We start from the raw sequence: 25,574 nt of genomic DNA, 5'->3' as shown, positions 1-25,574 counted from the left end.
ACAGAAATAGCACCTCTTCTATCTTCCCTTCATAGGAAAGTCCATCACTATCCAGCGGCTTCCTCGGGGACTATGTGTACGGATATGCTGGCGAGATTGAGGGAGACATGGCTGTGGAAGGTGGTGAGTGGGTGGAGCCAGTCCTTCGTCGACAGCCACCAATCAGGAGGAGGGAAACGTGCCCGGCTAGGCAATACGAACTGACTAACCTGTTTGGGAAGCCTATGGATTGAATTGAATTGCTCCGCCACGCGTGACACGGATCTATCATCCCCTTGGGACTCAGGGGGGACTTGTTCAGAGGGGAATTGCCTTTGACGGATCGGGTTCTCGAGGCGGCGCCTGCCTTCTCCCAGCCCGGCACGTCAAACGGGCTTGTCGTGGCACGATAGTTCTGCCACATCCGGCGAGGTATTTTCCTTTGGGTGGTCTACCTGCATCGCCTTCTTTTCCAGCCTGATGGGTTCGAGGCCGTTCGTATGTACAACGCTAATCTTAGTAGCCCAGACCTGATACAGACAGGTTGGTTCAATATGATTTTGCCCCTGCGATAAACCCGGTATATCTATCTTAAAACCTCACTCGAAATTGCCGTACACGCGTCCAAAAGGTCAATGTTCATCGCCGACATGTTTGGTGCACCGTTCTTGTTGGCCCTGACGACGATCAGTTCCCTCGCCGTCTTTATTGGCAATGTCGCGGCCGCTGACTTCAATGACGACGAGCTCGAAGACAATGTTTTCGCCAAGCGACAAAACTACACCTGCAGCACCGAAGGGCTCCAGGACGTGTGCGAAACGAACGCCGCGGACTGCGTTTCCGCCATGTGCGAGTCGTGTTCGGGCTACGTCTACATTGCCAACTGTTGTGCCTTGTCCAGCTACAACGCGATGATGCAATGCCTGCTCGAGCTGGAGAGCAATCCCGTCGAGATCACCATGACCATAGCATCTGCAAGTTCCAACACGAGCACGATCACAGCACCCGCCAGCACCGCCACGGGCATGGATGCATGCACCGGCTTCGAAGCAATTGTGCTTGCGTGCGAAGACAACTTGCCGGGCTTCTCGACAGAGGCATTCAGTCAACAGGCCAGCTGCGTGTGCTACAGTAACGGCACATACCAGCCTGACCTCTATGACGGCATGTTCTCAGGCTGTCTCGCCTACCTGGCCACGGCAAGCCCTTTGGAGTATTCGAGCATCGTTACGGGATCTGTCGACTCTGCACCGTGCAAGAACGTGGCCACCACGACCCAATCATCCTCATCGTCGAGTACCCACTACATTGGACGCTTGACGACCAGCTCGTTGACGGCAGATTCTACCTCGATCACATCAAGTCCAACAGCATCCACAGGCCCCACTCAGTCAGTGGTGGTGGAGAGCAATGGAGGCACACGCCTAGGATCGGTAAGTTCGCTCGATGAAAATCTTCCCATATTCCCGAGAACTCAGCTGAGTCCGTCAAACAGAGTCGTCAGATCCTACTAGGTTGGTTAGTATGGCTCTGGGGGCCGTGCATGGTGGCCACACTGCTGTAAAGCGCGGAAGTTAAAAGGCGATTTGTTTGTTAGCCACGTTTTTGAGTGTTTTAGCCATGATGTAGGTGTGTAGAATTTGGCAGGAATGTTTGTATCCTATCCCAACCGACGTGCATGAGGGGAATATCGAGTGCAGTCCACGAAGCTATTTTTGGCCGAATGGGCAAGACTGGACGAGAGGAAGCTTAGGCAGGTCAAGACTTCATTCTGGTCTGGACCAGCGCAAGCCCCCTAAAGTGACTTGGTGGTGACTTGGCCCTCGTATTCGCGGCGTCGTGGTCTTGGCTGCATCAACTAATTAGTTGGCTAGCCAGGTGACCTTGCTGTTGGAAACATTCGTCCAAATATCTTCTCATGGCCGATTCCACCGTGTCACAACCATGATACGGGTGTGTCCTGGCCCAAGCCAAGCATTCTGAGCAAATCTCGTCCAACAAGGAGAGCAATGTCTGGACATCTTGTCACCAAGCAAAACGAGGCTGAGAATGACGCATCAAATCCTGCGGCACCTGTTCGGTTGTACATGGTGTGAAAGAGCTTCGTTCAGCCTAGTCAGTCCTGCTAGAGAGAAGAGGGGCCGCTTGTAAAGTTTGCCTACTAAAGGGACTACTGTACTTCGAGACTGCTGTGCTAACTGTACAGTAGGTACACCCATGAGAAGCCAGGCTGCACTTCCCCGTCGACGATTATTGGTCGCACAGCTGGTAGGCAACTTTGGAGGTGGGCTGAGACATGTCAGAATCCGCACATTCCCGACGAGGGCTGATGGTTGAGGGTTGGTGAATTCGGCCCCCTCCCTCTCTTGATTCTCCTCGGCATAATAGGGAATGGATTGGTTCACTTCCCGTCGTCGTTGGCAGCCTGAACGGACAGTACACGATACATTGCTTGTGAGGGTGGCCTGTTGTGTTACACAGACAAGTCCTCCTCGTACTTGTAGGTCTTGGGATGAAGGGCTAGTGGTGTGGCGCATACAATTACGCATGTAGTACTCGTGGATGGAGGGGAGGCAGCGAGGCCACAGCATCCAGTCTCTCTAACCTGGGGCTCGAGCCTGCTCTCGGTTTGCACTGCACAGAATAATACTGCAGTTACCATAATATTAAGTTGACAGGAGAGAAACTCAGTCCAAGGGCTCCAACAAGCTGCGTTCCGTCCCGCTATTCTACGGGTAAAGGTAATGTCCAAGTACAGTACAAGTACAAGAACACACAAGCCCTGATGCAAGCATTTCCCAGACTTCTTAGTCGACGAAGGAACTTCTAGAGCCTCTTCCCAAGCCTAAGGGCTCCATCGCCGCCGGATGAGCCTATCACTGATCAACAACACCAACACAGGAACAACCCAACAGTGCCTGGGGCTATTAGGGCTACTAGGCTAGGGCTGACTTCTGCCCAAACCGCCCTGCACAGCCCACCGCCCGCTAATGCAGGCTCGTTGCAGCGTGTGTGTCTGTCTGCCTTTCTCACAGCCGAGTCGGTCGACAGGCCGCAGCCCCCATGAGGCTCTCTCTCTCTCCAACCAGTCGAGTTGTCAGTTTCCCTCCCGCATTGCCACAAACTTCGGCGGCCTGAGGCTGAGAGAGGAACGAGGCCATGCTTGCCTCGTGTTGAAGGCCTTGGGACGGGACTGCTCTCTATAATAATGATCCTATATCCCCAACGTTGTCGAACAGTCTGCGTGATGTAGCCAGAAGTCAGTATCTATCTAACTAACACCATTCTTTCAGAATTCCTTGTCGACCCACACTCTTTTACACAACACAATGAGAACAGGAACTTGGGCGTGGGCTGTTGCAGCCATCCTCTGCTCCCAATGCCTTGCAGCACCTCTCTCCTCACCCGCAAAGCCTGAGCGTGCGTCGCTGCGTTTGCCCGTTCGGAAGAGCCTTCTCACGGGAGGAGACATTCGCCGTCGCTCCGTGTCGTCCCCGCTGAAAAATGGCGACTTCGAATACCTGATCGACCTTGAGCTCGGAACCCCGGGCCAGGCTATCACCCTCAGCATCGACACCGGCAGCAGCGATATCTGGGTCTATGGGCCTGGATCATGCACGAGTTGCACGGGCGGCGTCTGTAAGTCTCTCGAAAGGTCGACATCAATTCTAGAATGAACATCCTCTAACTCTGTGTCTAGTTGATCCCAGCAAATCGAGCACCGGTGTGTACGACAGCAGCGTTGGCGATTTCTCGACGAGCTACTTCGACGGCACCTCGGCATCGGGATACTATATCGAAGACACCGTCGGTCTGGGCTCTGCGACCGTGACCGGCGTCACCTTCGCCGTTGCCACCTCGGCGGCCAGCACGCAGCGCGGCATCATGGGCATTGGACTGCAGGGTCTCGAGGCAAGCCAAGTCAAGTACCCGGAGCTGCTGGACGACCTGCAGAGTCAAGGCCTCATCGACCGGCGATCCTACAGCATCTACCTCGACGACCTGGAGGCCGGCAGCGGGTTCATCCTCTTCGGCGACGTCGACTCGTCCAAGTACTCAGGCGACCTGGTCACGCTGCCCATCATCCCCTACACCGATTCGGCGCCCCGGCTGCAGGTCGAGTGGACGTCCCTCTCCGCCACCGACGGCTCCGGCAGCACGGAGGCGCTGCTCCAGTCGGGCTTCTCGTACCCCGTGGCCCTGGACACCGGGTACACGACGAGCGTGCTACCGGTGGAGCTGTTCAACGAGCTGGCCACGTACTTCAACGTCTACACCGACGACGCGGGTAACTACCTGGTGCCGTGCCAGATGCCGTCGGGCTCCTTCACCTTCGGCTTCGGCGACGGTCCCGCCGTGAGCATCCAGGTGCCCTACTCGGAGCTGGCGGTGCCGGAGCCAAGCGGCTCGGGCGCGTGCCTGTTTGGCTTTCTCCCGCAGGACCAGAGCGTCATCAGCTTCGGCGACACCTTCCTGCGCAGCGCCTACGTCTACTACGACTTTGACAGCTCGACCATCAGCCTAGCCCAGGCGGTGTGGTCATAAAAATAGAAGAGAAGAGAGGCTTTTTTTTCGGGGAGGCATGACGATGACGATGATGATGTGTATGTATGTATGTTTGTATGTAATATTGCTTTCAGCATTGCATTGTGGTGGGCTGGGCGTATATGGCCAGGGGGTTTCAAGGGCATACACGCTACATACATGGCCAGGCCAGGTTCAAGAAATAATAATGTCGGTTCAAAATCTGTGATCTCGCCTTCCTCACTTGCACCATACATACGTAAACTAACTGTATGACTGGGCCTCGTTCTGTGAAACCAACAAAACCAACCAAACCACGCATTAACAGGTCAAACCCGTCTCGAGCTTGTATCGGAATGGAATATTATCTGAGAACTGGAGGCACAGGGTGTAAAACTAGAGCTATCTACCACCAGATACATAACTTGTAGTGACGACCAATCTCTTCAGCTGCATCTCTCTCCACTCAAACCACGAGGTACATACTGTATGGACGCGACATGTACCCGGAGGAAAGGGCGGAATTAATTCATTGAAGCAGGTGACTGACTACCTCACTGATGGGCGGTGATCAAGGGCTCATCCGTAGAAACTATGCCTCCGCCCTCGATGGTACTGCAAGTGACACCTGATCCTCACCAGCGAAGACAGCCTTGTTGTCGTCTCCTAGATCACGGACGCCGTCGACACCGGCTGCTCCAGGCTGAAGATGACCCAGTCGTGTATGTTGCGTAAGTGGCTGATGCTCTTCGGCGCCTGATTCTCCATATCGTCCTCGTTCTCGATGTTGTGGCTGCTGTTCTTCTTGTATTGGCGGGCGCGGTGCTGGTCGTAGGTGATGCGATCCCCCCTCCTCGCCGGGCGACGGGATGAACGCGTCGTCCGGCGACAAGCAGATGAGGGCAAGGAGATAAATCGCCACAAGAAGAGCCGGGACGAGGAGGACGATGACGAAGGTGATGAACGTGGTGAGGAGGAGGGTGGACAGGAGAAAATATGCGAGAAAAACGCCCATCCTGTTGCGTTGCCTGTCGTCTTGTGGTCCGCGTGTGACAGGTTTAGAGGCGAGGTCGATGGCTTTTGATGTGCTGGAGCTATTGACGATTGAGCGAGCCTGGAGTAAAAAGCAAGGATCAGAGGATATCTCTTGCTTGCGCTGGAAACGCAGGGAAACTGCAAAAAAAGAATCGACAGTGAATGAAGGAGGGAGGGGAGTTCGAAACGGCAATTCGATATCAGAAGCAAGAGGCTCTTGAAGCAAAGGTTTTGTGAACATCTGGGCTCTATGTCAAACGGGAAGGGCAAAGGTAGAGGTCGGTGGCTCGTGACAGAGTCATGGTCCTCTGTCACCGTCTGTGTGTTGAGGACAACATCAATTCACTCGAGCCAGCGGCCACCAAGCGGGAAGGCGAAAGCATTCTTCCAAATAGCTCTTCTTTATATTAGTTGGGGGAACTTAGACACACTGTGAAGAAACCGAAGGTATTGCGTTCACACCTAATGTATATTCCTCGTTCTTCGTGAGCGACGTTCTGCTGTATTTCGAACCGATGTCGACCTGAATGGCTATTCTTGTGTACATACAATTTGAGGTGGCAGTGAAGGCAGCGTCAGGCAGCAAGGAGTAGAGAATTCACTCTCCAAGCACCCAATGTGGCGTATAATTTGCTCGGAAGGAGATCGTGACCAGAGCCATTGCAGGAGGGCCGAAGAGGTCGACAATAGTAGCTCAAGGTATAGTAATGTAGGGTCACGGACAATAGGAGACGTCGGTCACCTTGAAAATGGAAGACCGCCAGCATTCAGGTGGCTGGTGAGTCTTGTAATTCTCGCGTTGATAGGTCTCGAATGCCGGCCATGGGATGACGATCAGAAAGCTTCAACCAAGGTAGGCCGTCTGTAACGTCCCAGTAACGGACGAGTTACTGTACATTGAGGCAAGCCTCTGCTGGTCATGGTGATGGTGACGCAAACTAAGTCGTGGCTGTCGAATACTCGTCCGTCGCGTGTGGAAGCGTACGTCTGATCCTCACTGCTCAACTGTTTCGCCGTCAATCTTGACTCCCTCAACTGCCGTCTCATCCAGGACCACAACCCCGTAGGGATCTCGATCTCTCTCACTGACGACGACTTCCACACTCTCATCTTTCAACATCTCCTTGATCTGCTCGGTCAAACCACTCTTTCCACTCTCCTCACGTCTCACCTTGATCCACTCCTCATTAATCTCCCGCTCCAGCTTCTCCCTCATCACGTTCCAAAGATACCCTCTCTCAGAGTTTGAGTGGAACAGGGCAATGACACACCCGCCCCGCTCGATGACCGCCAGGGCCTCGTGGTGACTCAGCTCGCCCGTAAATATCAAGTCCGCCTTACAGCCCCGGACCACGCTTCCTCCGCTGCCTGGACACGTCGCAACGCTCGAAATGGCGATCTCCTCGAGATTTCTCCCCTGAGGGATGGCCACCGCAAAACCTTTGGGAAGGCCGATCGCGTGAGCGATGCGTGTAATCAGAAGCGTTAGGGGTTGTGGGGACGAAAACTCAATCAATCGACCAGCTCCAGTATTCGAGGTATTGTACATATCCGACGAAGTAAATTGATTTGCCGCGTCAAGGGAAGCCCGGGGAGAAGGAGTGATGACGCTACGAGTGTGAGAGATGACGGCAGCATGGAAGTCAGATGTCGGGAGTGGCAAGCTTGGTCTGGAGTAGGTTCTGCGCGCATGGCTTGGGCGAGAGAGCTTCATCTTTGCTTTAGGGGTAGTGAACGGGTCCGCCATGGCGTCCTCATCGTAGTCCACGGACGAAGAGGTTGGTTTTGTAGAAGCACTGGATCGCTCTTCCGAATCGCTTTCAGAGGTGGTGACTTCTGTATCCGAGGGAAGAGGATTCGCGTCATACGCGCCTGGCTCCGGCTCGTCCACCTTCCCCGTCACAATGTCACAAAGCCAGTCGGCCATTCCGTCAGGAACAGTATCAACCGCCGTGTGCGGACAGTATACGCTGATGCCATGCGCCAGCAGCAGCGTCATGGACAACTGCTGGGTGTCATCCGTAGTTATGGATTTGAGACCGCGGAAGATGATAGGATGGTAGGCTACCACGACAGAGTGATTGCTCTCGATTGCCTCGTCTGCGACCGCTCGAGTAAGGTCGACGGTCAACAGGACCGAGTTGCGGTTGCGAGGCCGGGAGGATATGAAGGGAGCTTCGACCAGCAGACCCGTATTGTCGAAGGATTTGTCTGCCAGGGACTCGGGGTAGAGACGGCGCATCGAGGATACCACAGCGGTGGTGAACGGGGAGACATTGTAGGCCTGGCCTTGAAAGGTGCTCATCCTGCGACGGGTCGAAATGTGAACTGCCTTGGACTGAGGGAACGGGACACCTCGAAGGAGAAGATATCGTAGCATCAGCAAGCTGTTTTCGGGCAGCACATTGTCGGCCCAATCAATGTGGCCAGCAGGTCACAACATGGTCAAGAGTAGTGAGTGTCTCCCTGGTGCGTTGGCTGCAGGAGAACGCGAGACGAGACGTGAGGCTCAAAGTGTCTCCAATGACGCAACTCCCAAGAGACGCTCTCGACTAATGAGAGGACCGAGGATTTTCCTCAGGTTGATTTCCAATTCGCAATACATAAGTAATCGACCTTCAACAATTGGAAGAACAGGTCTTCGACTTCAACACAAGATTGTCACGAGTCACGACTTCTCTCCTGCTCAGCCTGAGCCGTGTCCATGCAAGTCTCAACTGCCCTGGCACTGCAAGCTGCACGCCGAGTCCCAACTACCATCGTCCGCGCAGATAGCAGCATCACCAGACACATCCCCTCCCCGCGCTTGAGACTCAGACCACGATCTCTCCTCGTGCGCTCTTTTCCCATCACAACCTCCCGCTGCTTCACATACTCTTCCTCGAGCTACCATTCCCCAATGGCGGCGCATACGGACACTGAAGCCGCACAAGTCGCCGCATCTTCCTCTCCATCCATCACCCCAGAGTTCCTCACCGAAAAGCTCAAACAATCCATGAACATAACCCATATCAGTATGGAAGATATGTCTGGTGGTTGTGGACAAGCCTTTAACGCCATCATCGTGTCGCCAGACTTTGAGAAGAAAACGCTGTTGGCACGGAGTCGGCTGGTCAACGGGGTGCTAAAGGACGAGATCAGGGCAATCCATGCCTGGACGCCGAGATGTTTGACTCCAGAGCAGTGGCAAAAGGAGAAAGAGAGGATAGGGTGATGGGAATGAGTGTGGATGGGGAGAATGCGAGGCTACGCGAGGAATGAACTTGCCCTGTAATGACATTTGCTGGTGGACATGCATCTAGATTGGACTTAAAGTCAGATCAATTTGGAATGAATGCTGGTCTCAGAGGTGTCGCGAGCCGTGCAACTACGACTCCTTGCACATGAGATCAGGATGAAAAGGACAAGCAAAATAAAAAGTGCAGGACCGTCTCGTCGAAAACCTTCATCTGCTGTCTGTGAATGCTGAGCAAGGGGATTGTCCACACCAATTATTACAACACACTAGATTTTAGATTCTTCTGTACACCAAAACATCTCTTTCACTACAGTCGAGCCATAGAATTTATATTCCACATCTCCTGGAGAACGCAAAGGAGGTGGCCACGATAAACCTCACACAGATCAGCCACAAAATAAACCATCCATATAGACCATCCTCACGGTCAAATGTCGACACCCAAAAAGTCGGCGGCCTTCTCAAAATCCAAAGAATCAATCGTGAAGAGGTATCGTAAAACAAAACAACTCGGCCGTGGCTTTTCCCCCACCCTTGTATCTCTCATGAAGTCGTGATATGGGTCCCTGTGTACCCCTGCAGGAAGCTGACGGGCTCCTTTCGTACTCAGTTGAAATTCTCCAGTGCTACTCAATGGCGTGGCGGCAATCTCAAAATCGGAGGGAGATCGTGCCGTCGGTTGGACGCCATATCGATTGCTGAGGATGGGCTTCCCACTAAGAGCGATCGCTGCTCAAAAGACTGCCGCCGGCGTGGAAGCTCATGCATACATCCCTTGCTATGATCGACCTCCTTTCCTATAGTCATTGCCGCATCGGGGCGGCCATCGGTTGTTGTTGGGGTGGGAATAGACGTTGGCGTTTATTCGAGTTTCCCATATCCGAGCCTCCACCCATCTCTGAATGAACTCTTCTGTGTGCGTGTTGTTGTTGTTGCTGTTGCTGCTGCTGTTGTTGTTGTTGCTGCGCAACCATTCCGGGACCCCTTATCCCCACAGGCGTCTGTGGTCCGGCTTGAAAGGTTGTTGGGTTTCCATTGGCATCGACATAGTGCTGCTGTTGCGCCATATTGGTATAATGCATATTGGGATTGACGGGTGAGACTCCGGAGTATTGGCTGGGGGAGTTCCACGTGCCACTTGATCCCGCTGGGGAAGCCCCCGCCGACATGTCGTCTCGGACAGAGTGCGCCGTTGACGATGCTGCGCCTGACGGTGCAGACGTCGCTGACATTGGCTGGGGATCCATCCCTGGCGGCATCATCCTTAGATGCATCAAGTGTTTCTCCAACAGCATAAGCAGTGATTTGCGCGTGAACGGCTTAGGCAAAACATCGTCCATGCCGTGATGGAAGTACATCTGAATGTCGTCAGATCGAATGTTCGACGTCATCGCCACGATCGGCGTCCGGTCAAACTGGCGGATGATATGACAGGCCGAAACACCATCCAAGTTGGGCATGATGATGTCCATCAAAATCATATCATATTTGTTTCCCTGTTGTATCTTGTTGACGGCCTCCAGTCCGTCGAGTGCGGAATCGACGACACAAGAGAACGAGTTCAAGAACTTGCCACCAATCTGCCGGCAGGTCGGATCATCTTCGACCAAGAGAATCCGCGGCGGTCGAGTCCAGCCAGGATCCGGTAACCCGCTCTTCTTCCGCGTGTCAGCGAACTGTGCCCGCGGATCTGAACCGTCTCTTGGTGGCAATGGGTAAGGGATATTATGAATGTACTCGCTAGACATAGGATCAATGCCATTGGTTTGCCCCATTGGGTATACCACCGTCTCCAATTCGGCTGGATTGATTTTGGAAAACCCCATGCTTCCACTCGGAGGAGCAGAATTAGGCCCGTGAAACTGCCCAATTCGAAGGTCCTGTCCTGCCGGCGGGGTATGGATGTTTGCGTGCATTTGTTCGAGGCCTGCGATGTTGAATTGCCCATCGGCGTTGATGTCGCTCAAAAGCTTCGCAGCATGCTGTAAGGGCGACGCTGGGGTGTCGTCATCCTGAGGAGGCAAACTCTGGCTCGTAGGAGTCAAGGTGGTGCCTGTTTGTGTCGAGTCCGATGGTGGAGCAAATAGCTGCTTACTGTCTCTCCGCTGCTTCGCATCGATGGATTGCAAGTATACCATGACATCCTGCATGATCTTTTCATGGTTGACGGCCGTTTTTTGGAGTCGGACGACTTCAACCGCCATCATCTGATACTGGGATTGAAGTGAATTGTTACACGCCACGAGGCTCTCTATTTGCTGTGCCTGTGCGACAATTTGTTGGTTCATCAGGTCTATCTGTTGGATGGGGATTTGTTCGTCATTGAGACCCGACGGCTTTCGAGGTGCCGGAGCCTTTCGTCGAATGTTGTCCAGACTTTCCTTGTTGTGCTGCCGGAACTCTGGATGTTTGAATTCCCACGCGTTGGCGCCATACATGGACGCTGCACCGTCCTCGTTGTTCTGTCGCACTTTATGGAAATCATATTTGTTCAGTTGCCGGACGAAACTGGCGAAATTGGAGTGTTTGAAGTGTTTGGGGAGAATTGACTTGGTGAACTTTTCGTTCTCCAGCACCACAAAACTGTCACCGTCATCGCCCCAACGTACCACCGAAGAGTACGTAGGATCTTCCAGCATTCTGCGCTCGATTAGCTACGAGTGCCACACCGGAAGACGGCTGCAGAGAGAGATAGAGAGAGACATACTTATACAGCTTGCGCACGAAGTCGCTCGAGTTGTTTGCCGACCCACCCTGTCCGTCCATTTTGATTGACAACAGGTCAATTGTGTTTTTTCCCTCTTTTGTGCGATATGACGTTCCAAAGATGTCAGGATGTAGACGGCTTCCAATCGTGGCGGTGATGCAATGGACTGCACAATGCTGGATCACCGCAGCATCGCTAAAGATGCGCCCTCAAAGATTCGAAAAAGGCGCTCGAATGCAGCCAGAGCACAATATGCGGACGAAAGGTATGTGTGTTCCGCCGCCAGATAATAATGATTGGAATGGAATGTGCTGGCGGCAGAATGCTGGTCAAGTGGCACAGACAAACTTGGGTGGAGGCTGCTTGAGGTCGGAGGGTGCAGAATGCTGGGCTTCGGCTATTCGGCCGCAATGAGTCTAGGATTCCCAGATCTCGCAGGGTCGAAGACGAGATGGGCCCAAAATTCCTCAGGCACAGAGCGAAGATAGAAATGGATGGCAGGAATTGAATGGAATGGGGGGATGGTAACGAGTGCAGCACGAAGGAAGATGAGTTTGCCCGAGTCTCTCTGTCTGAGTTGTGGTGTCGGGGAAGGGGATCGAGAGTGGTGACGGACGATGGGTTCCAGGTTGGATGATGGTGGCTCTTTGGGAAGAGAAAGTTGGCTGCAGCTGTCCTAGGGTGAACGGGCCTGAACGGGGTGCAGGTGCAGGTGGTTTAGGTGGGATCTTGGACCACAGGCCGGGGCTGGTGACTTGCGCCAGGCGAGGAAAGTGCAAAAACGAGCAGAAGAACAAAGAGCACAACGAAGTCCCTAGCAGTTCTGGGACGGCGACTTTGGCGCTGGGTGCTCTATCAGGACCACTCACACTTTCTCTGCCCATCCAGTCAGCGTCATGCAAATGAGCATTGTACCCGGTTTAGGCGAGCATGGGATCGCATCTCCCTGTGTGCTGGACCGGGGGCGAGGGGAAAAAATGCTGGTGCGGCTAAAGCACTGCGCGAGGAGAAGCAGAGGGGAAATTCGGTTAATTGGGACCCATTGGGTGGCTTCATGGGCTAGTCCAGGAGGGCATTGATAGGGCGCTTCCGGCATGCTTGAGGCGTGAGAAAGGATCTGATCGGGGACACCAGACAGTTTGGACCCATGGCCCATGGAGGCCCCCGAAGCCTTTCACTACTACTGATGTAGGTAGGCCTTCGTTTCCCTCATCCCAGCCCAGCATCAAGCCCAAAGTTTCAGCGAGGGGCCCGCCCCCCGCCCGACTGCGTTCGCAGCATTCGCCAAAACCCACTTCGCCTGAGACGACTGGCCAACCATGACGCGTGCGCCGTGGGCTCTGTGACCGATTTGGCCATCCGAAGACTCTCTTTTTGCCCACTTGGCCGCGCTTATCCTTTCCCAAGCAAGTGGCACAACGATCGACCGTCGAGTTTGAAGGCAAAAGGGGGCCCAAGTGCCAGTCAAGCACAAACCGTCTGAGAATCTCATTCGGCTGCAAGCTGCAATCTGATCCCAACGCAGGCCGATCATTGACTTTCCTGGGACGCCAGTGCTTGTCCTTGGCCTGCAAAACTCGTAGCCGAAAAACGCAATGTTTCGGCTGATCAGGATCCACCAAGAACAGAGAAAACTACCCTGCTCGCCAGCTTGCCCAGCTCCCAGGGTTGGGGAAGTGCGAGATGGTTTCCCTGTCCGAGAAGAGCAATTATGAGGCTTGTGATTGCCAGAATAACGGCCTACCAGGAAGACACCAACACAGGTACTCGTAATTCGAAAAAAGACCTTTGACTTGTCACATTCTACCATGCCCTTACGGCAATGGCCCGAAGTCGCCACCAGCATTCCGTGGAGTTTTCTTCCTCCGGAACGAACGACACACAGTGTCTTCCTGCTGATCGCGTCGCGAGTCTTGCCCTTGGCGACTCAGGCTAAAGCCTGTCAGTAGAAGCACAGCAAGCCACACGCCGGTTTGGTGTGAAAGAAAAGCCGAAGATGAACAATGAGATTTTGCTGACGCGAGAATGATCGCCCCCCGTGGAAACGCTCACCCCATGACGATCCGAACAAACCTGGAGGCTTAACGGAAATGGCTCAAGCCGCCAGTGTCATAACCGTCCGCTGAACTTTATACACCGAAAGCATCTGTCATTGAAGAGCTTGTCAAGTGATAAATTCCATCCCGGCCTTGCGGCCAATGTGGGCCCCAACGACCAGATCCTCCTTCGTATGGAGTACTCAGCATTGAACGGGGCCCCTGATGCCTTGGAGATCTTCTCCTGTCGCCGAGTTTGCGTCCTGGCGTGAAGGCCATGTCAGCGTCGATGTCATTTTGATTCAGATCCCTGCGTTCGCTTCTTATCGTAGATAGCCGCTGGGTCTTCTCCATCTGATCCAGGGAAAGGCGTCATTAACCTGTATGCAAGCCACACGAACATGTGGCGGTGCAACCTGGTCCTTTCAATGCATCGGTATGGGGGAAAGTCAGATCGCTACGGCAGAATACCCTCCATCCTAGCCTCTGGACCGCTTTCCTTCGGATGCAACTAACAGGGTGAAAAGTTTCCACGCTGCATTTAGGTGACAGCCTCCTGCGTTCTCGGCGAGGCCGAAGTTTGTTCGCAAAGCCCCGTCCACAACAAATGAGAGAAACCCAGCTCATTGGACCGAGACCTCCAGTGACAGCTGGAGGTCAAATCTGGTTTCGTGTATGGGGAGCTCTTCTGTTGGTCCAACAAGGGGCGAGTCTAGACCTTCGACAAAGCGAACCGAATTCGTGGGTCGGGGAACCGCTGCTGGATGCAAGCATGAGACTTGGGACAACGAGAAGGGAAAAATGCAGGGGCTGTTTCTGGCGCAAGGGGTGCGAATTTGGCAGGTGCCGAACTGTTTGACACCAACTTTGCAGTGAATTACTGGACGACTAGTTTTTTCTGACTGCCCGTTTTGGACATCGTGTGGTTCTGTCACGGCTTGTCTGAGGGAGGATACGGGAAGGCTGTGTACTCCGTAGGCGACGCGATGCCATTTGTCGGGGTGTTTCCAAAAGGCCATCCTGCTTCGTGTTGAGGATGCTTTCTCCGAGACCCGAGACTTCAGACCCGAGACCTCTATATGGGGTATGCGAGGTCCCCTGCGGTGGAGGTTGGGTCAGTAACAGTAAATATTTGTCTTCAGTCTACTCAAGGAGTTCCACGGATTGTTGGACAGGGTCATTAGAGGCGTCGGAGGAAGACTCGGGCTTACCCCTTCCCGCAACCTTTGTCTCCTGTGCAGATCTCACGCACGTGCACGGTGGTCAGGATTATTCCAAATACTTGAGCCGGTCTGGTGCGTCGAAAAATATCAGTGTGGAGCGAGGGAGCTTTTGAGGACCATAACGGACTGAGTAATCATCGCTCCCAGGCAATGGGCACCCAGATGGGCACCCAGATGGGTGCCTGAGGTGGCACTTTAGAGGGGTTCGTGAATTTGTGGTTGGCTCTGAGGGGAACGCAACGGAGAGGCACAGAGGCACAGAGGCACAGAGAGCTCAGTGCAGCTAAGCCTTCCCCGCAATGATGTAGCTTACGAGGTGCGGCCCTTAAAGCTCCAGGGCCACGAGCGTCAACCGCAAACAACAGGTCAAGCCCAGGTGAAATCGGAGTGCATCGCTCCTGCAACGAATTCCAAATTACTTTTCCCAGCTCACTTCACTCTCACTCTGTCACATAAATGCTCTCTCGATCCATCTTCCGTTCTTCCACTCGCACTTCTCTTCGTCCCGCCTCTCTCACTCCATTCTACAGACAGTTCTCATCAACACCAGCAATCATGGTATGTGTCTATGCCTCTTGCTTCTGGATGTGCTGACCAAGCCCTCAGGTCAAAGAAGGTGACTCCATCCCCAACATCGATCTCTACGAGGACTCTCCCGGCAACAAGGTCAACCTCGCCAAAGAGCTCAGCTCCGGCAAGGGCCTCATCATCGGTGTCCCCGCTGCGTTTTCTCCCTCGTGTTCCGACACCCATATCCCCGGCTACATTGCCAGTGACAAGCTCAAGAGTGCCGGAAAAGTGTTTGTGGTTTCTGTCAACGATGCTTTCGTGTAAGAGCTTCCGAGATATCGTCCCTTTCGTGGCCGTCTTTCTCACTTCTTGAACAGCATGAAAGCTTGGGCCAAGAGTTTGGACGAGTCAAAGAAGAGTGGCATCCGATTCCTCGCCGACCCCTCTGGAGAGTTCACTCGCGCCTGGGACGTGGAGTTCGATGCTGCTAAGATCTTGGGCAACAACCGAAGCAAGCGGTATGCGGTGCTCACCGAGGATGGCAAGGTCGTCAAGGCCTCTGTCGAACCCGACAACACTGGTGTCACCAGTGAGTTCTGCCGTTCCCCTCCCACCATTGGTACCATTACTAAATCTTGATAGTCTCGGCCGCCGAGAAGATGTTGTAAACCAAGCAGCCCTTGACACGGCAGGCCTTAACCGACGGGTGTGGCATCCTGTAACAGCAAGGTGAAAAATCATTAGAAGTGACATGGAAATGGAGCCAGATGAAGGGACAGGGCATTGAGTTTCACAGAACTCCTGTGTTCATGTAGCCACTTCATTTCTCTGCTTCAGCTTGTCTTAAAATATCAAAAGCAACTGTGACTTGTCTCTATCAGTTGCCCTTCACGGCACTGAAACAGAGCGAAATCTCAAGATTTCTTCCATCCGAGCATTCTAGCTCAATTACAAGACCACTGGATTCACATCAAGCACTGCCACATTCATTCCGTACATTGAGGATATAAGGACAGAATACCGCGAGAAAGCGATCTATCGTCTTCTAACTCGCTAAATAGCCAGAGCACAAACGAAACTCATGTCAGAAGGGCGCGTACCTCGGCGCCAGTCCTGGGATACGATTCTCTCAGCGACCCCAGCAGACAATTGGCGCTCTTTTCCCTTTGGTCCTCAGACCCGCCATCATCACCGCCGTCGCCCTCTTCCACTGACACAGAAGTCTCGGCAGCGATGGTCTCCAACATGCCCTCCAAGTCATCGTACTCGGAGCAGAACCTCTCCACAGCTTCGGCCACCACATCCTGGGCCAATGTGCGATCGAACAGAGGTTTCATTGCTTCCTGCGCGTCCATAAGCGCCGTAGACAGGAAAGCGTCCAGCCGTTGTGCGGCCTCGTCGAGGTTCTGGACAAGCCACTCCCTGCGTGCCTTGGAGCCTTGACTCCTGCGTGAATCGATCTCCTGCATGAGCTCTGCGACACCGGAGAACTCTAGGAATGTCGAAGTGACAAATTCCACCAGTTCGTCTCTCACCATCTGGATCTCTCTGGCTGCTTTCTCCAGTGGTATCCGTGCAGTGGGGACGTGCGCCGACACATTTGCCAGTGTTGCTTTCAATGCGGTCATGTAGTTGATCCTGTAGATGCTCCCCCTTCGCACGTCGGCGATATTAATTGCAGATTCGGCGCACGCGGCCAATATCCCGCTCAACATCGACGCAAAGAGCCGTTCCAGTTCCAGTTCACTCATTTGTGGACCCCTAGCCCGACACACGTCGGTGAACTGCGTCAACGCCGTGGCCAGGAACACAGGTGGCGTGAGGTCGCGCGGAGGCTCCGAGTTCATGCTTGCGATGGCGACGGTGGTTTCTTCTTCCATCGTCTTTTCAAACTGCGCCAGCGTCGAGGATTGCAGAGACTGGATGAGCATGGCAAGAGATGAGTCCTGGCCGAGTAGCTTGGAGAAGATTCCGCGATAGAAGTCCAGGAGGTTGAAGGTCTTGAACATGAGTACCGGATCGCCCGAAGCGCGCACAGCGACGTCGATCCGTGATTGCAAGGTTTGACAGACCAGGGATAGATTACGAGAGATGAGCTCAGACAGCGCTTTGCGGCCATCGAAGACCGGCTGCTCGTCGTCTTCTTTCTCCGCATCTGTGCTGGACGTAGATGACACGCTTCTTTGCCGTCCACTGCTAATTCGCGCCCATGGTTCGCTCGCCTTCCCGGCACTGAGGCCCCGCGAGATTTCTTCCGCATCAGATACGAAGAGCCCCTCCAGGGCTTCCTTCTCCGACACAGCGGCGGAATGCACCCACGCCAGCATATCACCAATATACCGTAAAGGTTCGTGAGTAGAAAACTCGATTGCTTTCGTCGCAACTCCTCCGTGACCCGAGCCGGTCAAGGCTTCATGGAACGCCTCGGACAACGTGGTTCGTCTCGCTTCAGCGAAGAAGTCGAGACAGTTCTGGAACAAGCTCGGTCTCTCGCTAAGCACCCTCAATGCGCGACGGATTGAGCCGCTGATATTGGGGTCCTCGAGGTCGAGTGTCTTGAACTCTCGTTGGATCCAGTTGTAGAGCTTTTTGAAAGCCGCGTCCAAGTTCCGCGTTGTCTGTTCGAGCAACTCCAGCCCCAACCGGGACGAGGCCTCCTCGCCCGTCGGGGAGGAGTTGTATCCCAGCAGAAATTCGCAGTCCTTGTGGATTTGCTTGCATCTCGCCAGGACTGTGAAGAAGCGGTCGTCAAGCGGCTCCGCGGAGCTGGTCAGGATGTTCAGATCTTGATTGGAGATGAGGAAGTGGTTTGTGAACGCAGTCAAGAGCGACTCTTTCATTTCGGTATCCCGTTTGCGCGTCATGAGGGTGGAGAACTCTTCAAGCGTGGGTGCCGACTCTTGTTTCGCGGCGAGTATATGTGTACGCATTGAGTCGCAGGTGGTGTTGAGGGTTGCGAGCAAGGCCCCGACACGTTTGAGTTGCTATATATGTGTCAGACGAGATGCTTGAGGCTGTTCAATTGTGGTATCCTGTCCATAGACGCCAGGGAGAAACGTACCTCCGCAACCACACCGAAATCATCCACGATCTGCGCATTGCAATCAATAACCTCCTTCTGTGCGTTGGCTTTCAGGTCCCTCCTCGTCTCCTCGTCATTATGAACTCCTCGCTCGTCGAGGAGCCGCAGTGCGTCGCGAGTCTCATAGTCGGCGTAGGAGGCTGAGAGGACACTGGTGAGTTTTGCGGTTAGGGCGGTGGAACGTTTGGACGAAGGGAGACCATCAGCACCGACACCACCGGGGGTGATGGGACTGTCGAGGCCGCTGGCTGAGGTGAGGCCATCGAGGCTGGTGAGGAAGGGTGTAGCCATAAATCAGAAGCGAGGGAAAGGGTGGCCATTGCATTATTTAATCGAGCTGCTCGTCTAGCACCGGCAGGACGAGGCTGCGGGGAGAAAGGAACTGCCGCCGCTTTTAGGAGCTTGTGTACCTCATATGTGGGGTGTAAGAGCAGCGGCATTACGCGGGGCTTTTTGTTTACTTCTCACTGTACTCAAAGATGCCTCGTACGAAATATTGCTTCTGTACTTGTCTCTTCGTTCAGTTGCTTCTTTTTCCTATATGTGGTAACAAGGATGTCGGATTGCAGGAGGATGTGAGACTCCGTGGCTCTGTCTAGTTCTCGAAAGGCTATCCACACTGGATCCTTCTGAAGCAAGTTCGAGTCAGTCTATTTACATCTGCGAGATAAGCCACTTTACACCCCCAATCAAATTGGCCACGAACTGCTGCCCCTCGGGCACAGAAGGGAAGATCCAGAAGTAGTGAGGCAGTCCCTTGTAGTGGTCATGCTTAGTGGGGACACCAGCCTTCTTCAAGGCCGCTTCCATCACATAGGCATCGTCTCTCAAGGGATCCTTTTCACAGCTGACAAAGTACGTCGGTGGGAAGTTCGCGTGGTTCTCCTTGGCCAACGCGACGAAGATGTCGCTGTCCTTCGGATCGGCCCCTGCATGTTCGTAGAAGATCTGCATCGACTTCTTGTCGATGATGGGGACGCCTTCCTTGTTCTCTTCGTACGACTTGTATATATCCTTATACTCCTCAGGCACGTTGTCCCAGTGCAGAGCACAGGGCACAATGGCGGCGATGCCCTTGATCCCATCGCGCTTCGAGGGGTCTTTGACTATACGGTTAGCGATTTCGAGTGCTAGTGCACCACCGGCAGAGCCACCAATGGTGTAGAATTTGTTTGGGTCACCGCCGTACGATGCGGCATTTTGTCGTGCCTGAACTCGGATTAGTAACCGTGACTGCGTTGTCACCGGGCCCGAACGATGCTACTCACCCATTTGTACACGGTCAAACAGTCCTGGAGCTGTGTGGGGACCTTGTGCTCCGGGGCAAGTCGGTAATCCACACTGATGATGATGGAGGGAACGGCTTCGGCCACAATCCTACAGAGCAAATCGTCCGAGTTGAGGTCGCCGGTCATCCACCCTCCACCGTGCGTCCAGATGGCGACTGGAAGAGGACCCGACTTGGCTGCCTCCTTGGGTGTGTACAAGCGGTACTTGATGCCCTCGACTTCACCGTCTTTGCTTTCGACAGCCTCGGATGGAGGAGGCAGTTGAGGGAGGAGCAGGCCCACCAGTTGGTCATATTGGGCACGAATCTCTTCTGGAGTCCCGGTCATGACCATACGACCGCCCAGGGTCTTCTCCAGCTGTAGGTCCCTGTTAGCAAAGAGCACACAGCGAGCCAAGCGTCTTGAATACCCACGTCGAGCCATGATTCTGCGTACGCCATGGTTTCACTGCCTGTGAGGTTCAGGTGATGTAGTGTTAAATGAATTGAGTCTACGATGGTTTGCAGGAGGTTAATCCGAGTTGAGCTACAGCCTCAAGACCACCTGAGAGGCAATCCGAAGCACAAATATATATCTGCACCGTGGTAAGATTCGACCTCGGTTACATAAACCGCGAGTTCGGCGGAGGGGGTGGGCGAGGATCAGTGTCAGTCCAGTGACGCGATCCCCACGGCCAAGGGGCAGAAAAGTCAAAAAGTGTCGATATGGGCGAGTCAGAATCCAAGAAATGCTTCGCTTATAACGGCTGTAGACTTCTGTACGAGCACAATTCCACGGGGGTAGTCACTGAGGATGCAATCACTGGGTAGGAAGGGCTAGTGAGGCACATGCATCTCGTATCCGGGGCGCCTGGACCTCGACGTAACGTCTGCCTGCCAGTATTATGTGTCAGCGGCGTCGTCCGATTCGGGTTGACGCAGTGTTTGTATACATTCATTCCGCTATTCAGGCTGCTACTATCACACCACTCAGACTGGAGATTTGAGGACCCTCACAACGCAGAGCGACGCTGATCTCACTCCGCTAGTTTGACTTCATTCCCTGAGGCGTCTTCGCAAGGTTTCGAAGAGCATTAACCACAAGGCTCGGGGATGTCGTGTACCCGTCCCCAAAAGAGAACACAGTTTTCTAACGAAGCCACCAATACTAATCGTAATCCCGGAGCAACATCCTTATGAAGCCTCTCCAAAATTCATATGCCCCGTCAGTTCTGCATGTTTCATTGCCCCAGCTTCTCCCGTACACGTCACTCCGCAGTCGTTACACCTGAGCCTGAACCCAGCAGTGTCGGTATAGTAGTGCTTCGCCTGCAGTTTCTGACATAAGGCCACAGCGTGTGGCAGAACCTCGTCAGAAAGTGGCTGGACGAACTGCTTGACGTCTGCTTCCGGCGGTTCCCCATGCACACTGAGAGCGATTGTATCATAATGGATGCCAGAATATACAATAAAGCAACGGGTTGGTGCATCTTCGTTGTACCTGTCCACTCGCAAGCTCTGCACGTCGATGCTGCAGATCTCAATGTCGAACTGCCGGCTGAGGATGTCAAGCTCAATCTGGCCCCCCCAAGCATCCTCGGTCTGGATCCACCGGCAATATGCGTCAGGTTCTTTGTTGTCCAGAATGGCCTTCGTGTACTTTTCGGGGTTGGCTTGGATGTTCTGGGCAATGATGGACCGTAGCTCCGTGACTGCGTCCATATCCGACAGAACCGCACTAGCAACGGCTCTAAAAAGACATGAATTGTCGTCGGGCATGATGCGTAAGACCAAGGTGCCTTGGAGATCCGGACACCAGATCTCGGGTGGATCTGCCATTTCCGGGTTCTGCTTTCGCGATAGGGATAGTGGTGCTGCCGAGGCTTCTTGGGATCTGGCCGCCGGTTTCGACGTGCTGGTGAAGCCGGTCGATGTTGGGCCGTGGTGTCTTGAGGAATCAGCCGTTCTCGGGGCGTGCCCCAGTGGATCTGACGATGTCGGTTGGAGATCACTCTTCTGACTGGGTGGTTTGACTTCGTTCACTATCAGTTGTTCACCATTCAACCTGACGTCAAGCTCTGAAAGAGGCCGTGAAGGAGGCAGTTGATCGAGCAAGAGTGTTTTGGGTGGATAACCATATTTGACCTCGAATGAAGATAGTGATGTCTCGGTTTTGATCGTCTTTCGAAGCGTATCGACGGTGGCGGACTCGTCGAGAGTGACGGTGCTGGACTTGCCCGAAGGGTCCCTTATCCGAACCCTCATTGCGTTCTTCTGTCCCAGAGACGGATTTGACGGCTGGTGATTTATTATATATACTGTGGCCAGATGAGATGCCCAAGAAAGCCGGAGGAGCAGATCAGTCAGAAGGAAAGCCAGTAACTAGTGACAAATGACAGCACACAACGCTTGCGGCACACTCTTGCCGCTAAGGAATGGTATGGTCGTGGATGGAAGGGGGAAAAGTGAATGATAGCTGGATATCCGCGGGCGGTATCGCATTCACAGGGTCGTCGTTTGTGCAGCAATCCTTTATTTCGATCTTCCAGCTCTCAACACACTACCTGTCACACTGACTCGGTGTCCCTTGCGTGCCAGTGGTGGCAATCAAGGTGGTGGGTGAGGATATCCAGGGAGTTGTCTAATCAGCCCAGAGCGGTTTAACCCCAAGATTGTCCGGGCCGATTTTTCGACGCGACTCATTCGAGTAAGAGAAGACGCGTTCTGACCGAGGGACTTGGAGGAGGGTCCTGAGCTCCAGTGCACCGTTCTCATCAATGATAATTGTAGAACTCCCCAGCACAGCAATGTGGTGACATGGGAGGCGACGGGCAGCCGAAGGTCCTCAACGCAACCGTCGCCAAGACTTTATCGCCGCGCCCCCAGATTCTGCCCGCAGTTTCCCAGAGCGCAACGTTGCCCGTCGCAATTCATGTAGAGTCGCGACAACATCATCGCCCCGTTCATCTCCCCCAATAGAGCCCCTTGCGCTCAGGCCTCCGACACATGTCTTCACACGTAGTGCCTTTCCAGATCATCTTCCACATCGCCAGCCAGTCGCGATCGTTGCGCGACAATTAGACAATGGCCGAATCCGAAACCGCAGATGCGCCGGCAGATGCGCCCGTGAATGAGCCGGTGCAGTCGATCGAAGTCGAGCCTAGCGTCAAGGAGGAGGATGCAGCTGACGATAAATCCGACAATGATGGCGACGGCGCGGAAGAAGCTGAGAACCCGCCCGGAGAAGGACAGGAGGAACCTCCCGTCTCTCTTGAACAGTACAGGGCATTGAAGAACATCACAGATGTCTTGTCAAACTACAAGATCAAAGTCAAAGACGAGTCTGTGCAGCCCTATGCTCAACTTACCCCTCCAAGCTGACCTCGTCGCTAGGGACTACTACCCTGCGCAGCTCTTCAGACGCAAGCCCAACAGACGGGTCCTACCAGATTACCACGAAATCATCAAGGACCCTGTGGCTATCAGTACTCTTAAGCAGAAGATACAACGAAAGCAATACACAGGCATCCCTGAGTTCGTCCGCGATTTTGCCTTGATCGTCCACAATGCGCAGGTGTACAACAGACCGAATTCCGCTCCCGTGCGCGATGTCCTTCTCTTGCAGTCAGTCTTCAAGGAGGAACTGAAGAAAATGGTGGATGAAGGCTTGATCCAAGAAGAGGAAACAGTCTTTCCAGACCTCGGAGAAATCCCCGATGCGACCCCCGAGCCGAGCCCGGTGTCCGACGATGACGATGAGGACGAAGACGACGACGACGACGAAGACGATTCTGACGATGATCGCAGAAAGAGAAGACGGAAAAGCGGGCGTCCGAGCATCTCAGGACGGAAGGGTCGCGACGAAGACGACGAGAGACGCGACGACGGCGATCTTCGAAAGCGACGAGGACGACCTCCCAAGGTGGACACGCCCATGGAGGCTCGAATCAAAGCCATCCTCAAGGGCCTCCGCAAGCCGAAAGACGATGATAACAACCTCAAAATCCGTCATTTCGAGCGATTGCCCGACAAGATGGAGTATCCGGCGTATTTCGTTGAGATTAAAGAACCGATCGCCCTCGACACTATCAAGAAAAAGTCCAAAAGAAAGAAGTACCAGTCACTGGAACATTTCATGATGGATCTTGATCTTCTCTTCAACAATGCCAAGAAGTTCAACGAGGACGGCAGTGAGATCTACCAGGATGCGGTCGACCTCCACGCAGAAGCAAAGAGGTTGTTCGAAATTGAAAAGGCCAAACCCGACGAGGAATACCTCATGGAAGACGGTCGAAGACCCTTACCGGCTGGTATCCTTCACAAAAACGAAATCTGGAAGGTCGGTGACTGGGTTCATATCCAGAACCAGAACGACGTGACCAAGCCGATAGTTGCCCAGATTTACCGGACCTGGGAGGATCCTGAAGGACAGAAGTGGATCAATGCGTGCTGGTACTACCGACCAGAACAAACGGTGCATCAGTATGAGAAGCATTTCTGGCCGAACGAGGTGGTCAAGACAGGTCAGTACCGAGACCATCGGATCGAGGAGGTGATCGACCGTTGTTTTGTCATGTTCTTCACCCGATACACTCGTGGCAGACCTCGAAACCTCGGTCTCTCGAAGGAGGTCTATGTCTGTGAAGCCCGGTACAACGAGGAGAAGCACAGATTCAACAAGATTAAGACGTGGGCCAGCTGCTTACCTGACGAGGTGCGAGACAAGGACTATGAGATGGATTTGTTTGATGCGCCTCGAAAGATCAAGAAAGTGCCCAGCCCACTCAAACACCTCTTGAAGGACGAGATGAAGGAGACGGATGGGATCCCTTCTCCTCAATGGGGCCATCCCAATGCTCCGCCCATTGTGGGCGGAATTCACAAACATGCCCGCGACGAGAATGTGAGTTTCTCCATGTCCAGTACCGCGTGCATGGGCCGGTGCCTATCTCCTTGTCCTGTTTTGGCTGACTTTCTCTATCTCGTAGCAATCACCGCCACCCGAACCCACACCTCCGCCTCCTACACCTCCAGCACCAATTGCGAGACAACCCTCGCTGAGCACTGTTGTCAATATGGCAGCACGTCCCCTAACCAATGGCGCCGGAACTCACGCTCCGGCGAGTCTACAATCACAGATGACACGCCCATCGCCCTCTTTGACGCCAAGTTCATTCCAACACCAGTCGATCTCACCAGCTCCTCAATATGGCCGACAGACGTCTTATCAACCATCACAGTCGCATCCCCACGCAACCATTGCTCCCCAGACCCCAGCCTCGCAGCAATCACATCATCCTTATAATCCACATCCCCAAATCCACCCGCAGCCGGCATTGACTCCCGCTCACTCGACCACTCCTGCCCCGGGAATATACAGTCGCCCGCCTCAAGTTCAACCGGCGGCTGTGGCCCCCACGGCCGCTCCTCCGTCATATGCACCCTTTACTTCCACAGCAGCCAATGTTTACCCCGACCAACGCTTCGCCGATGTCTTTGTGCTCTCTGACACAGCCAACGAATCGATCCCGAAACATATCCGCGACCAATTCCCCCAAGACGATCAAGGACGCGTGTTGTTCTTCAAGAAGCCGCCTGTCCTGCACGATTTGACCGTCAGAGGGCGAGATGGCCAACCGTTGCGGCACACCGAGAAATATCTCCTGGCTAAGAAAGAGAAGGAACGGTTGAGGGAGGAGAGGAAACGGGCTAGAGCAGAAGCCGAGAAGGCAGAGAAAGACGCGATGAAGCGAGCACGGATTTCCGTCTGAGCAGGTTGATTTTTTAGATGGATTGATGGTGATATTTGTTTTTGTCCGAGTCGGATGAGGCGAATCCCACCGTCGTGGTGGTGGTGGGTGGTGGTCGTCGTCGTACGGGAGAAAAAACAATATAATGTACTATGTCTCTGTACTATTCCAGGCCCAGCGTTGGCGCTGGCGGATACTTGCCTGATGGCTAGATGCATCAAAG

At 53.8% G+C, this 25,574-nt stretch overlaps 10 protein-coding genes across 10 annotated transcripts; 4 read left to right on the top strand and 6 right to left on the bottom strand.

Moving 5' to 3' along the window:
* Positions 1 to 629: 629 nt before the first annotated feature.
* AYL99_01417 (hypothetical protein) lies at positions 630 to 4,524 on the top strand (the record flags this gene model as incomplete). The annotated part of the gene is made up of 3 exons (XM_018832933.1): positions 630 to 1,412; positions 3,273 to 3,618; positions 3,680 to 4,524. The coding sequence occupies 3 exons, from the start codon at positions 630 to 632 to the stop codon at positions 4,522 to 4,524; spliced, it is 1,974 nt and encodes a 657-aa protein (XP_018698812.1).
* Positions 4,525 to 5,095: 571 nt separating this feature from the next.
* AYL99_01416 (hypothetical protein) lies at positions 5,096 to 5,518 on the bottom strand (the record flags this gene model as incomplete). Its single annotated transcript, XM_018832932.1, has 1 exon — positions 5,096 to 5,518. The coding sequence occupies one exon, from the start codon at positions 5,516 to 5,518 to the stop codon at positions 5,096 to 5,098; it is 423 nt and encodes a 140-aa protein (XP_018698811.1).
* A 1,014-nt stretch (positions 5,519 to 6,532) lies between these two features.
* Positions 6,533 to 7,843, bottom strand: AYL99_01415 (YbgI/family dinuclear metal center protein; the record flags this gene model as incomplete). The annotated part of the gene is made up of 1 exon (XM_018832931.1): positions 6,533 to 7,843. One exon carries the CDS (start codon positions 7,841 to 7,843, stop codon positions 6,533 to 6,535), a length of 1,311 nt encoding a protein of 436 aa, XP_018698810.1.
* A 594-nt stretch (positions 7,844 to 8,437) lies between these two features.
* AYL99_01414 (hypothetical protein) lies at positions 8,438 to 8,752 on the top strand (the record flags this gene model as incomplete). Its single annotated transcript, XM_018832930.1, has 1 exon — positions 8,438 to 8,752. One exon carries the CDS (start codon positions 8,438 to 8,440, stop codon positions 8,750 to 8,752), a length of 315 nt encoding a protein of 104 aa, XP_018698809.1.
* Positions 8,753 to 9,579: 827 nt separating this feature from the next.
* On the bottom strand, positions 9,580 to 11,542 carry AYL99_01413 (hypothetical protein; the record flags this gene model as incomplete). Its single annotated transcript, XM_018832929.1, has 2 exons — positions 9,580 to 11,416; positions 11,484 to 11,542. 2 exons carry the CDS (start codon positions 11,540 to 11,542, stop codon positions 9,580 to 9,582), a joined length of 1,896 nt encoding a protein of 631 aa, XP_018698808.1.
* A 3,755-nt stretch (positions 11,543 to 15,297) lies between these two features.
* Positions 15,298 to 15,920, top strand: AYL99_01412 (hypothetical protein; the record flags this gene model as incomplete). Its single annotated transcript, XM_018832928.1, has 4 exons — positions 15,298 to 15,300; positions 15,349 to 15,572; positions 15,630 to 15,841; positions 15,895 to 15,920. The coding sequence occupies 4 exons, from the start codon at positions 15,298 to 15,300 to the stop codon at positions 15,918 to 15,920; spliced, it is 465 nt and encodes a 154-aa protein (XP_018698807.1).
* A 411-nt stretch (positions 15,921 to 16,331) lies between these two features.
* On the bottom strand, positions 16,332 to 18,625 carry AYL99_01411 (hypothetical protein; the record flags this gene model as incomplete). Its single annotated transcript, XM_018832927.1, has 2 exons — positions 16,332 to 18,236; positions 18,314 to 18,625. 2 exons carry the CDS (start codon positions 18,623 to 18,625, stop codon positions 16,332 to 16,334), a joined length of 2,217 nt encoding a protein of 738 aa, XP_018698806.1.
* A 363-nt stretch (positions 18,626 to 18,988) lies between these two features.
* On the bottom strand, positions 18,989 to 20,063 carry AYL99_01410 (hypothetical protein; the record flags this gene model as incomplete). The annotated part of the gene is made up of 3 exons (XM_018832926.1): positions 18,989 to 19,543; positions 19,603 to 19,980; positions 20,037 to 20,063. 3 exons carry the CDS (start codon positions 20,061 to 20,063, stop codon positions 18,989 to 18,991), a joined length of 960 nt encoding a protein of 319 aa, XP_018698805.1.
* Positions 20,064 to 20,795: 732 nt separating this feature from the next.
* AYL99_01409 (hypothetical protein) lies at positions 20,796 to 21,866 on the bottom strand (the record flags this gene model as incomplete). The annotated part of the gene is made up of 1 exon (XM_018832925.1): positions 20,796 to 21,866. The coding sequence occupies one exon, from the start codon at positions 21,864 to 21,866 to the stop codon at positions 20,796 to 20,798; it is 1,071 nt and encodes a 356-aa protein (XP_018698804.1).
* Positions 21,867 to 22,685: 819 nt separating this feature from the next.
* Positions 22,686 to 25,372, top strand: AYL99_01408 (hypothetical protein; the record flags this gene model as incomplete). Its single annotated transcript, XM_018832924.1, has 3 exons — positions 22,686 to 22,942; positions 22,995 to 24,504; positions 24,590 to 25,372. 3 exons carry the CDS (start codon positions 22,686 to 22,688, stop codon positions 25,370 to 25,372), a joined length of 2,550 nt encoding a protein of 849 aa, XP_018698803.1.
* Between the last annotated feature and the right edge of the window lie 202 nt (positions 25,373 to 25,574).

Source organism: Fonsecaea erecta (genome assembly GCF_001651985.1).
Source record: "Fonsecaea erecta strain CBS 125763 chromosome Unknown Scaff1, whole genome shotgun sequence".
NCBI classification, from domain to species: Eukaryota; Fungi; Ascomycota; class Eurotiomycetes; order Chaetothyriales; family Herpotrichiellaceae; genus Fonsecaea; species Fonsecaea erecta.
Note: the sequence above shows the minus strand (reverse complement) of the source record. Positions and strands in the feature narration are given on the sequence as shown.